The 13,041-nt window shown below is 43.3% G+C and overlaps 1 protein-coding gene and 1 non-coding gene across 2 annotated transcripts in view; one reads left to right on the top strand and one right to left on the bottom strand.

Annotated features, from left to right (window-relative positions):
* The window catches only part of ARHGEF28 (Rho guanine nucleotide exchange factor 28), a 265,840-nt gene that overhangs the window by 126,428 nt on the left and 126,371 nt on the right, over positions 1 to 13,041 (top strand). Inside the window, exon 8 of the mRNA XM_038765447.1 lies at positions 862 to 922. Coding sequence (XP_038621375.1) covers positions 862 to 922 — 61 coding nt within the window. The remainder of the gene's footprint in view (positions 1 to 861; positions 923 to 13,041) is intronic.
* LOC119944848 lies at positions 6,588 to 6,725 on the bottom strand. Its single transcript, XR_005455995.1, has one exon. It is a non-coding gene; the product is annotated as a small nucleolar RNA SNORA7 (small nucleolar RNA).

Below are 13,041 nucleotides of genomic sequence, written 5' to 3'. Positions count from 1 at the left end.
ATGATTTGATTTCAACCAGAAACCAAGGTTCACCCTTCACGCCTCTATCCAGTCATCTGTTGGAGTTGCATTGGCTTCATATCTTCTCAGCAAGTGTATGCTGCAAATTTCCAAAATCAAATTTGTCACTGAAAGTAGATACCTGCAGGTGTTTTCTAAGGAGAAAGGCATTGAATATGAGCATAACTTTTGGGTGGTTCTCATTATAGAGAAGCAGGATGGTGTGGGAGAAAGAGCACAGGCCTGGGAAGCAGAGACCCTGAGTTCTAATCCCGGCTCCACCATGGGCTGGTTGTGTGACCTTGGGCAAGTCACTGTGCCTCAGTTTCTTCATTTGTAAAATGGGGACTCATTACCTGTTCTCTCTCCTACTTAGACTCTTAGCCCCAGGTGGGACAAGGAATGTGTTTGAACTGACTATTTTGTATCTGCCCCAGTGCTTAGTAGAGTGCTTGGCATGTAATAACCACTTAAGAAATGCCACAGTTATTACTATTATTATTGATAAAGTAATACCTAAAAGTCCAAATATCTCAAGACCCTTTCAGCTGGGAGATAGTTAAATGAAACCTGTGGGGTCTATTTTAGACACTCTATGATTGATTGATTGATTTGACTGTTTATATACATGCTGTTGCAGCTCATCCCTTTAAAAAGTATAATGCTTTAGAGGTTTGATCTAGTTAACTAGTAGTAATAGTAGTAATAGCATTTCAGAAGTGCTTACTGTGTGCAGAGCACTGTATTATGTACTGGGAAATAATTCACAATAAAGGAAATGAATTTCTGACAGTATTTTTCTTTGTTTTTATAAAACATTGTCTTTTTTAAAAAATAAATTTTACCATTTGCTTCTTCTAGAGCTTCAAAAACCTAGTGGTCCAGCCCAGTGAAAATGAAGATCTACCCATACTGGACTTAGGTAGGCCATATGGTATTTATTATTATTGTTGTTGTTATTATTATTATTGTTAGTGCTAACTTATGTTAATACAGTATGACCTTTTGTTGCTGAATTGTACTTTCCGAATGCTTAGTACAGTGCTCTGCACACGGTGAGCACTCAATAAATACGATTGAATGAATGAATAACCTGATCATACGTAACGCCTGTCCCACATGGGGCTCACAGACTAAGAGGGAGGGAGAGCCGGTATCTCATCCCATTTTACAGATGCGGAAGCTGAGGCTTAGAGAGGCAAAGTGATTTGCTTAAGGATTCACAGCAGGTCAGTACCAGAGCTGGCATTTAGGACCCTAGGTATCCTGGTTCTCTGTACCGTGCTCTTCCCACTAGGCCACCTGTTTTCAGTTGTTTAAAACTCTATTGGTGTAACAAGTTTGTGGTATGATGCTATTGTGGAGTTGGATAAGCAGCCAACAGGCAGGCATTCAGATGAGATGAAGTGGTCGCAGCAAACTTGAACAGAAGCAACTGCTCTGAGGTGCAGCTGGAGGAAATGGAGCAAATGGGCTCGCCCTTAGTTTGATGGGGAGCGGGAAGGCTTTTACCGTCCCACCCTCGACGGCTGGAATGTGCAGCCGAGACCCCCAGAAAGAAGGGCCCGGGAGGCCAAGCGAGGCCGACCATCAGTGGGCCTGACTAACGCCTCAAAAAGGGGTTTGGAAATCACAGAGTACAAAGAGGAGCAAGAAAGCAGGGCAGGGAGGAAGTGCGCCTGGCATCGGCTCACTCCGCTGCCTGGAGCCTAGCTCCCTGCCAGAGGCTGCTCGGCTGGCTCGCTCTGCCCGAGGGGTGGCTGGAGTTGGGTGCTGGTGGCTCACCCACCAGATTTCAGCTGTTCTGCTGTTTAAGGTAGGGGATGAGTTGAGGCAGAGAGAGGAAAAGCCAGGGACAACCTCAAACCGTAAGGCAGTCATGGGCCACTAAAGCTTGCCAGCGGAACAGAGCACACACTCACGCAGACAGGATGTTTCGTCTGTAAATTGCATCGTGCCCCCGGGAGTTGGCTTTGAAGAATGTTTACCGGGACCAGTTGAGAGTGGGAGGGGCGGTGTTTAAAAATGAAATATTAAAGTTTTTGAAAAGGAAAGAACTACTTTAATTTTAGATGAAAAACCAGCCACATTGGTATTTTGGACCATGTATAGGCTGTAGACAAATGGCATCTGAAATCAGATGCATTTCATCCAGTGCATTAATGCCTGTCATTGCCTCCATCTGAGACTCTGGGTGTCTCAAAAGCATCTGTGAGGGTTATGTGTACATTGTTGGGGTATTCACGTGTGTGTATGTGTGTGATACTAGGATCAGGGGTGACACTCCCCTGTTGCACCAGAAGCTTCTTTAGGGCAGGAATCATGTCTACTAACTCTCGTTGTCCTCTCCCAAGTGCATAGTACAGTGCTGTGTCCACAGTAGATGCTCATTAAATGCCACTGACTGAGTGATGAACAGGGCTGGCAAAGCACTGTTCTAAGTGCCGGGGAGGTTACAAGGTGATCGGGTTGTCCCACAGGGGGCTCACAGTCTTAATCCCCATTTTACAGATGAGGTAACTGAGGCACAGAGAAGTTGTGACTTGCCCAAAGTCACACAGCTGACAATTGGTGGAGCCGGGATTTGAACCCCTGACCTCTGACTCCAAAGCCCGTGCTCTTTCCACTGAGCCACACTGCGGATGCTTTCTATGTGTCAAGTTCTGCATCTCAGAGAATCCAAGCTGTACTTTTTAAAGATGAATTGCTTATGTCTCTGCAGTTGATTTCCTTTCCTATCTTATAGAAAGAGAAAACTTGTGACGGGGTCACAGATGGCACTTATTGTTAAGCTACGGTTGAGAGTGGCCATCCTTCAAACTTGCTTGGAGAGCATTTTGGGGTGGGCAGGGAACCTGTCTTCTAATTCTGTTGTATCATATTCTCCCGAGCACTTAGTACGCTGCTCTGCACCTGTTAAGTGCTCAGTAAATACTATTGATGGATTGAATGAAAATGTTTATTTTGGGGGGAGAAGCAGTGCGTGCCCCTGGCTCGGCAAAGATTTGAAGGACAAATGTGAGTTGGGGTGGAAACTCCACTCATTCTGCTTTTGAAAACCAAAGTCTCAAAAAAAAAAGTTCAGTATTTATCTTTCAAGAATGTTAGGGAGACATTCAATCTGAGTCATGTTCGTGATAGAACATTGTCGGGCAGGGGTTCAGGAATCTGAGATGAGTTCCAAGAAAGCCTATGTAATGTGACTCTTTGATGTAATTAAACAAATCAATGTTCAACAATATGAATTACTCCCCGGGTAATGAGGTTGTTGGCAATGGGGAGCGGAGTATGGGCAGGATTAAGGTTGGAGAGTTTCTCGCCAAAAGGTTGGACTCGAGGCAGGGGCGTAAAAGAAAGCTGTTCATCACTGCTGTCAATGAACTCGCATTATGAACTTTGCATTATGTTACAGAAAGGGTCATTGGCAAGAAAACGTGGCTAGGGTGAGATGAGAGCAGGGTGTAAAAAAAATTTGTTACTGTTATGTGGTCAGGTGAAGATTGGTGGATGTTAGCTGTGGAAAAAGTAGTGTCCTCGGTTCTTCCAGAACACATGTTTTCACTTCACTGTTTGCGCAGAATGCTGTTAGGGAATTAGGGAACATTCTTCCGTCCAGATGCCTCTGCTTGTATTGAACACTGGGTGGTGTTGGAAGACCTTCATACTCTAGTGCTCAGTCTCTTTATGATGGGCTTTGTCAAGAGTTTCACCCGTATTTTAGGAGAGCTTATCCTTATTTAGCTCTTATGCTGGGCATCACAGTGAACCCGTATTTTAGGAGAGCTTATCTTTATTTAGCTCTTATGCTGGGCATCACAGTGAACCAGGGGTCGTGTGGTAAGGAAAGGAAAAGTAGACCACGAAGGGCAGTGTGGAAGGGAGAGTAGAAAGCAAAAAAGAGTAAGTGCCGAAGCACCATATTTAATTTTTCCTTTTTTTTTCCAGAGGGAGTGGGTGGGAAAGGAGGGAATGGTGCATCATCAGTCCAGGTTTGAGCATTGGCCTCTGGAGGCATCCAGGCCTGCAGTCCGGCCGTAATCACCGTGGCGCAGTGGACCAAGCCCAGTTGGGAGTTGGAGGACCCGGCCTCTGGTCCCAGCTCTGCCAATGCCTAGCGAGTGAGACCTTGGGCAAGTCACGTAACTTCTCCACGCCTCAGTTTCCTCATCTGTAAAATGGGGAAAACAAGGTCTGCCTTTCCCCTCCTCACAGGGATGTTGTGAGGGGCCAAAGTGAAACAAAAAATAGGAAGACACTTCGGGTGTAAATACGGTAAATCAGAAAAGCAAGACCTTGCCATTTCATTAAGCATTTTAGTTAGGGTGGGATTAGGGAATGTTTTTCCAATAGTTTGTTACTGAAGAAACTCCTTTTGTGTATGCTCGGAGCAACAGAACGGGCAACTGTACAGCACAAGCTTGCCCTAGTGTGTGGTTTTGCGAGAACACAGCCCTTGCAGCCTAGGAGAAATGGGTGAATAGTAGTCAGATACTGAGGTAGGTGGGTTTGTGCCACATGCGAATAATGTATAATAGATGGGCATTTTGTATATTCACCTATACTAAAAATCTTTGTAAGACAATTGCATAAATGATGCCATGGAATCCGCCTCCTCCTACATATTACTATTATTATTATGATATTTGTTAAGCACTTTCTATGCATCAAACACTGTTCTAAGCACTGGGGCAGATACAGTGTTGGACATAGTCCCTGTCCCAGTTGGGGTTTACTGTCTAAGGAACTACTGACATGTGACATTGAAAAAACTGCTCACCCATGATGTGAAGCTGAGTTTCCTGAAGTTTTTGTCCTGCTCCCGCTGTAACCTGAGGTGTTACATTGGATTTGCTACTCTTTATTGTTTTGTGCCACTTGGTATTCTTTGTTTCACGTATTGTATGGTAACCGGCAAAAGTTTTGGGGGGTGTGTGTGTGGGTGGGACAGAGGTTGCAAGAAGGAGAGGTGCAGTCACATGGCCAAGCAGAGAGGGAGGAATCAACAGACACTTAAGGAAAGCGGCGAAGAAAAGATCCAAGCTAGGTAGGGAAGAGGAGGAGATAGAAAGTCCAGGATATGATGCTGTTCAGACTGAACAGCTTAAACAGAAGCAGTTCATTGTCTTAGACAAGGAGCCAGAGCTCAAAGAACCAAAACAGGAAGGATAAAAAAGCAAAAAGCAAAGGGAAACTGTAGTAAATTGTAGGAGAGTCTTGGATCTTCTCTGACACATAGTAAATACTGAATGAATACCATCACTAACTAAAGAAGTGATGCAGGGGCTCAATAAATAACATTCCTAACTACTAGTACCTCCACCATGAAGGAGCCCGTGGGGGCTACGGAGATTTTGAAACCTTTCTCATGGCTCCTTTCGACCCTTGATTCCATTATTAGGCGGCTGAACTGCAGGTGTCGAGCATCATCGATGGGCTCCAGGAGCAGTAACGATTCCTCGAGGCTCTTACTGTCTGGCATGGTGCCAGAAGAGCGGGGCTAGTCCTCATTCTGGAGGGATGTTTGAGGTGGCATGTCCCTTAACAGCTAAAGTTTGTAATCATCCTATTTTCCCAAACCTTACGTGAACGGAGATTTTTTTACCACCTTTTAGATGGTGGGAGGTGGTGTGACCCAGAGGATGGAGCCAGGAGTCCTAGTCCCAGCTCCTCCACTGGGTGACTGGGGCCAGGTTAATTCTCTCATGGTCCATTTTGCAGGACCTCCCCAGATGTGCCATGTTCATTCAATTCAATTGTATTTATTGAGCGCTTACTCTGTGCAAAGTACTTGTGGCTCAGTGGCAAGAACGCGGGCTTGGGAGTCAGAGGTCATGGGTTCTAATCCTGGCTCCGCCACTTTTCAGCTGTGTGACTTTGGGCAAGTCATTTAACTTCTCTGTGCCTGTTACCTCATCTGGAAAATGGGGATTAAGACTGTGAGCCCCTTGTGGGACAACCTGATTACCTTGTATCTCCCTCAGTGCTTAGAACAGTGCTTGGCACATAATAAGCGCTTAACGAATACCAACATTATTATTATTATTATTACTAAGTTCTCGGGAGAGTAAAATGTAATAATGAACACACATTCCCTGCCTGCAATGAGCAATGTCATTATTTCACAATGCCTCAAATAACTTTGGAACTGGGTCCTTGGTTTAATGGACTAGTGTCCGAGAAGGAGCCTTCCCCATCCCTGCTTTGCTTCCCTGAGGCCACTTAAGCCCAGCAGGGACTGATCGCCCCAAGGGCTGCGGGGCGTCACTCCCACTAACAGTCTCAATTCATCAGTGGTATTTACTGAACACTTAATTTGAGAAGAACATTGAACTAAGCTCTTGGGAAAGTACAAGACAGTAGAGTTGGTCGATGTGATCCCTGCACACCAGGAGTATTCAGTGGCGTGTCTTATGCTGTTGAGTCGTCCTGACCCATAGAGACACCTTGAATCCCTCTCCCAGATTCCCCCACCTTCCCCTGCAATTGTTCTGGTAGTGTTTTACCATTGCCTTCTTATACGCAGTAAACTTGAGTCTCCACCCTCAAATCTCTCCCATGCCGTTGGTGCCCAATACAGGTGAGTTTTGACTTGTAGCAGATTGTCTTCCACTCGCTAGCCACTGCCCAAGCTAGGAATGGAATGGGTATGCCTCTGTTTGACTCTCCCTCCTGTAGTTGAGACTGGTAGAGTACTGGAAACTCTCTAGGTGTGATCCTAAGAGAGGACTATACAGATTATAGAGGGAGAAATCTCCAATGGGCCTCTTAGAGTATTTGGTCAGCAGGGCTGGATCTGCCTGGGCCATCTCCCTCACAACCAAAGGGGGGTAAAATACCTCGTCTCCTTCCAGCTTCGATTGAGGCTTGCGTGGCAAAGGGCCTGTCTTATCTAATTATTTTCTATCTGCCCTAGTGCTTAGCACAGTGATTTGGCAGGCAGTATGTGCTTAATAAATATTATTATAATTATGGCTTCCTCCTCTCAACAGCAGCACAGGAAATGTAGAATGGAGCAGATTTTATGATCTGGGAAGTGTGCATGCAGGGATAATAGCCTAGGATTTGTTACATTTGTAAATAAGCTCGCTGTGGACAGGAAATGTGTCTGTTATACTGTTACATTGTAGTCTCCCAAGCACTTAGTACAGTACTCAGCACACAGTAAGCGCTAAATAAATATGATCGACTGACCGAAATGAATATATAAAGACTGAATGAATATATTAAGACATACCCAAGGCCAGATTTTACCCATCTGATAAGATGATGAGGTTTTTAACCCTGCAGTTGTATATAAAATCCCACAGCACTATCAGAGGAATGAAGCCAGTTTGGGGCAGATTTCTCCATGGGCCTCAGGTCCTCAGGTGGCTTTCACTCTTTGTTTTCAGCCTTCTGCTACTCATGTGAAGTTTTAGTACAGAGGCTCATATGTTGCTCCTGACTTAAGATGGCAACATCATCATCACCTTCCTCCTTTTCATTCCCACAATCCAACAAAAAAACTAAGATTGAACTGTGACTACTTAAAAAAAAAGAGACAAAACGAAAAAATCCTTCCACACATGATTATTGGGGCTGCAATGTAATAGGTACAAATTCTGACTCAGACTTAGTTCTTTTTGTTCATTTTAATTGGGTTTTCTTATTATGTTTGATGAGAAACTTCATTTTTTTGATAGGAAAAAATGCTAGCACTGAAATTCTTTTGGGAATTAAAAAATGGTTGGTTCTCTTATCATTAATGTTCTTCCTTGTACATTTCGTGGGTCTTGGGCTTAGTGCTCTGTTAACTGAGTATAAAGCCCATTTTAATTATATTGAGCATATTTGCTTATAGGTTGAAAGAGTGAAATAACTTCGTTCACTTTTTGGTTAAGCAGCTTACCTAGGTAGAACCAGGAAGGGATCATGATCCGTGGTTGATAGGTGTGTCAGCCTCAGGGCTGTGACTCTGCCGTACTCTTTATTTGGTCTACTTTGCGGCTGAAGCCATAAAAGCCAATCAGATATTGGATGATGAACCAGTAATGCCATGAAAATACCATAAAAAGGCATAGTTTTGCTATTATTAAAGAACCACAGCACTGCCACTTCTAAAATACTCTGTGTTTATCATGAGTGCCACATTTTAGGAAGGATAGATGAGAGGGGAAACAAAGCTCCATCTCAGACCTTGAGGATGTAAGATGGGCAGTCCACATCCTGTTCCCCCAGGAATCGTGTAGGGCCATCCATTGTCAGATTCAGATTCTTGGTTGGAGGGACCATTTAGGCCAAACCAGATTGGTGCTGCTTCCTGGGTGAGGACAGGGATCTCATTTTTTTTTTCTTTCAACATGAAAAACAGAGAATCAACCCTCTGCTCACCTGAAAAGCATTAGAAAAGGCAATGACAGTATCTATCATGGGTTTTGTACTTGGCCCTAAGCGCTTAGTACAGTGCTCTGCACACAGTAAGCGCTCAATAAATACGATTGATGATGATGGCCTGGCTTGATGAAGGATAGACAAACATCAAAAGTCATTTAAACTGTTGGACCAAGGACAGAATGCCATAAAACCCAAGCACAGCTTATACTCCCGGTGTTATTGGGCAAGTTTTTGAGTGTAAGGAGCGGGCAGATATGGGTCTGTTTCCCCCTCTGGACCTTTGTGGAATGGTTAGGATCATCACTATCATCATCAGTGGTATTTGTTGAGCGCTTACTCCATGTAGATCATGGTACTAAGTGTTTGGGAGAGAACAATACAGCAGAGTTGGTCATGAGCCTTGTCAATGAACCCTGAAAAATGTCTTAGCAATTTGTCCCAATTCACCCATTAAAAGCATTCCTTAACTCATGTATAAATGATCCCAGTTTATTTCAAGAGGAAGGAGAATTCATTCCTACCATGATTACGAGCCATCGGCCATTGGGGTATACATCAAAGTAGGCCGGGGCGATTTGTGGAGAACCGATCTGGCCGATGTAGTCTTCTGTTTACCTCAATCAGTGGTATTTAGTGAGCACTTCCTATGTGCAGAGTACTGTACTAAGCACTTAGGAGAGCTTCCTCCCTTCAAAGCCCTTCTGAGAGCTCACCTCCTCCAGGAGGCCTTCCCAGACTGAGCCCCCTCCTTCCTCTCCCCCTCCTCCCCCTCCCCCTGCCTTACCTCCTTCCCCTCCCCACACCACCTGTATATGTGTATATATGTTTGTACGTATTTATTACTCTATTTATTTATTTGTTTTATTTGTACATATTTATTCAATGTATTTTATTTTGTTAATATGTTTTGTTTTGTTGTCTGTCTTCCCCTTATAGACTGTGAGCCCGCTGTTGGGTAGGGACCATCTCTATAGTGCTGCCAACTTGTACTTCCCAAGTGCTTAGTACAGTGCTCTGCACACAGTAAGCGCTCAATAAATACGATTGAATGAATGAACGAATTAGCAGACACATTCCCTGCCCATAACGAGCTCACAGTCTAGAGGGGGAGACAGACATTCATATGAATAAATAATTTATAATTTAAAGATATGATAGATACATAGGGACCTCCCCAATCGTGGAGAAATTGTCAGAAAAGAAAAGGGGCAAGATGGAGGTCTAAGCTGCTGTGGGGCCGTTGTGTGGTGATAGAGAACTATTGCTGTTGCTTCCAGGCTAGAATTGCTTGCCATAGAGTCCAGGTTTGGGCCAAGAGGAGGCTAGGAGCCGTAGCTGGCTCACCAGGTATACTTTATCTGATCCTTGGCCCTCACTGGCTCACAGGGTGGAAGGACTCAGCCTCGGATGGATTGAGAGAAGATTGGTCTAGCACCCAGATAGTCACCTGGGTGCCAACATAAGGACCTCTGTGTCATGGTGCTGTCATCACCTTATAGCTTCAGTACTGATGCCAGACCACATGTCCTGCAATCCCTGTAACTGACTCCTTCCACCCTGCCTCACTACCATCTCCCTTTCCGGCCTCTTACGATACCGACCCACCTGAAAGGTGAGAGGGGGATAAAAAATGACACACAGAGTCCTGCCTGAACTCTCAAAAATTCTCTGTCAGCTCTCTAGACTTATCCCTCCCTTGACCATCCTCCAAAGACCCTGCTTAGTGCAATAAGCAATCTTTCTTTTAAAAGAGTTCTTTATTCAGGTGTGTAAATCAAATTACTGTATTAGACTCTCTTCAGCCTGCCTGGAGTCAATTTCATGCATGTGTAAGTAAAACTCAAGGCAACTAGAGACTAGTGAAAAGTATATTTAGGGTTCAAGGTGAGACTATGTTTCAGGATGATTTGTATTTTTTAAAGATAAAAATCCCCGAACCCAATCAACCATTTTCCTTTTTTTCCTTTTTCTCAAGACCATCTCAGGGCAGTCGCATGGGGATTTTTATGTGCACACACTCAAATACAGAATATGGGAAAGAGGTAATTGAGTAGTGGTCTCGTTTATAACGCAGATTCCTAGAGTGAGTTTAGACTTGATTTTTTTATTTAGGGCCGAACAGATAAACTCCAGAAGAACCTTGGTCCAATTTAAAGTTTAACTTTCCTGCAAGGCAGTACAAGCGCTAACAATTTATAGGCACAATTTACTCACTGCCATAGTGTCGCTTTTAGGAAGTATCTTTTATGTAACGTGGCCTCTCTTCAAGCTTTTGTGAAGATTTGGAAGAGGCAGGTTTTGAACTTTGCATACACAACTCTGGATAGTGATGATGTAATTAATCAATAGTTGGTTTTTACTAAGCAGCAACTGAATTCTAAGCACTGGATTTAGGGCTTGGGAAAGACTGAGCCCCATTTTTCCTCTCCTCCTCCCCATTCCCCCACCACCACTTTCCCCTCCCCACAGCACCTGTATATACGTTTGTACTGATTTATTACTCTATTTTACTTGTGCCTATTTACTATTCTATTTATTTTGTTAATGATGTGCATCTAGCTTTATTTCTATTTATTCTGATGACTTGACACCTGTCCACATGTTTTGTTTTGTTGTCTGTCTCCCCCTTCTAGACTGTGAGCCCGTTGTTGGGGAGGGACTGTCTCTATATGTCGCCGACTTGTACTTCCCAAGCGCTTAGTACAGTGCTCTGCACACAGTAAGCGCTCAATAAATACGATTGAATGAATGAATGAATGAAGAAGGTTGGTGTTTCCAGGCAAACTAGGCCTTTAGGTGGTAGACTAGGACAGCCAATTCTCCTCCTGATTTTGCTATTCACTTGCTAACAGCCTCAACATTCCCAGACTTAGTTCATAAGATACTATCTCCATTAGCTAATCCACATAACTTCCCTGTGAGGTAGGTAGTGATTTTGAGGCTCCTTTTAAAATTCCCCGTAAAGGAGGTCTCATTTCTCCTCATCCTTTAGCCGGAACTAGCAGTTTCCCTTCACGCGCCCCTGTATTTCACTTCACGATAAACCCAAATTGAAAGGGACGGATTTGGAAGCGTAGCGAACTCCCGCGCTCATGACATTCGTAGCGATAGTGATGGTTTTTATTGAACTCTCCGGCTCGGTGGTAGAAAGGAGAATTCTGAAGCTGTTCCTCAAACTCTAAAAACAGTAACTTTCTAGACTGTGAGCCCGCTGTTGGGTAGGGACCGTCTCTATATGTTGCAAACTTGTACTTCCCAAGCGCTTAGTACAGTGCTCTGCACACAGTAAGTGCTCAAAAAATACGATTGAATGAATGGAATGAATGGAAAGTACAACAGTTGCAAGATTCATGTTTTCTGGCTTCAAGGAACTTATAATTTAATGGTGGGGGCAGATAGTGAAAGGAGGAAGAAAAACAAGAATAAGCAGGAAGCCCTTTAAAAATTCAGGATTAAACAGCTGTATAAATAGCAAAATAGAGAAAAATATACAAATGTGTTTGCAGGCTCACCTGAGTTGTTGTTTTAACTGGCTCCAAGCAGAATTAGCAGCGCAGGTAGTTGATAAAAATCAGTAAGTGTGTATGTTTCTGTCAAGTGGTTAGTTCAGACCCTGTTGCCAATTTTATCCAAACCCTGCCCCAGTTTTGTGACTCGTGGCTCTCCCAGTCCAATCTCAGGAAGAGTAATTGGTAGATTTGGGGGAAACAACATGCATGGCATAAAATCAGCTCTGTGACATTTCACTACTATGAATTTGTTTTTTTGTTTTATTTTATGGTATTTGCTTCATTAAAGAACAGTTCCCCAAACAAGAAAGGCATGCAATTTACTCCATGTGATTTTTTGCAAGTTTCTTAGTCTTCAATTATTCAAAGAAGATCCAAAGGAATGTATGGATTTGTTAATGAAACCTATACAAGTCTTTTGGGCTGCTTAGTCATCTGTGTGGTCAACTGGAGTGCTTCAAACTCAGAATTCTCATTAACCTAGAGCCACCTTCTAAGAGGAATGGGGACATCTTCTTTTGGCCCTGGCTACAGGACAATCACTCAATCAGTGGTATTTATATAATAATAATAATAATAATAATGGCATTTGTTAAGCGCTTACTATGAACATTTGCCGTGTGCAGAATGCTATACTGAGTACTTGGGAGAGTACGGTACAACAGAGTTTGGCAGGCATGTTCCATGCCCACAAGGAACTCAGTCTAGAAGAGAAGACAGACTTCAATATAAATAAATTATGGATCTGTACATAAATGCTGTGGGATTGAGGGTAGAGTATTGAAGGATAGAAGGAAGACACAGGAGAGAGGTGGCAGACAGGCAAAGTGTACTTTGGGAAATGATCTGTTCCATATGAAATTTAAGTGAATAAAAAAAAAAAAACTGTGAAGAGTGAAATGGAGCCAAAATATATACTATCTCTGAGAAATCCAAGTGAAAATAGTGATTATGGAGCCATCATGGTTTTTATTCACTTGCTCAGGAAAATATCCTCATAAAACCTCAGCAGTGGTAACTTTATATGCTTAAGCTTTTGAAACGAACTGTGTCTCATCTGATTATCTTATATAATCATGGTTTTGGCATGCAGTAGGTGCTTTAATAAATGCCATAATTATAATTTTAGGGACTTTAAAGCTCAACACCCAAACTTGAA

This window comes from Tachyglossus aculeatus, chromosome 23 (genome assembly GCF_015852505.1).
Source record: "Tachyglossus aculeatus isolate mTacAcu1 chromosome 23, mTacAcu1.pri, whole genome shotgun sequence".
NCBI classification, from domain to species: Eukaryota; Metazoa; Chordata; class Mammalia; order Monotremata; family Tachyglossidae; genus Tachyglossus; species Tachyglossus aculeatus.
Note: the sequence above shows the minus strand (reverse complement) of the source record. Positions and strands in the feature narration are given on the sequence as shown.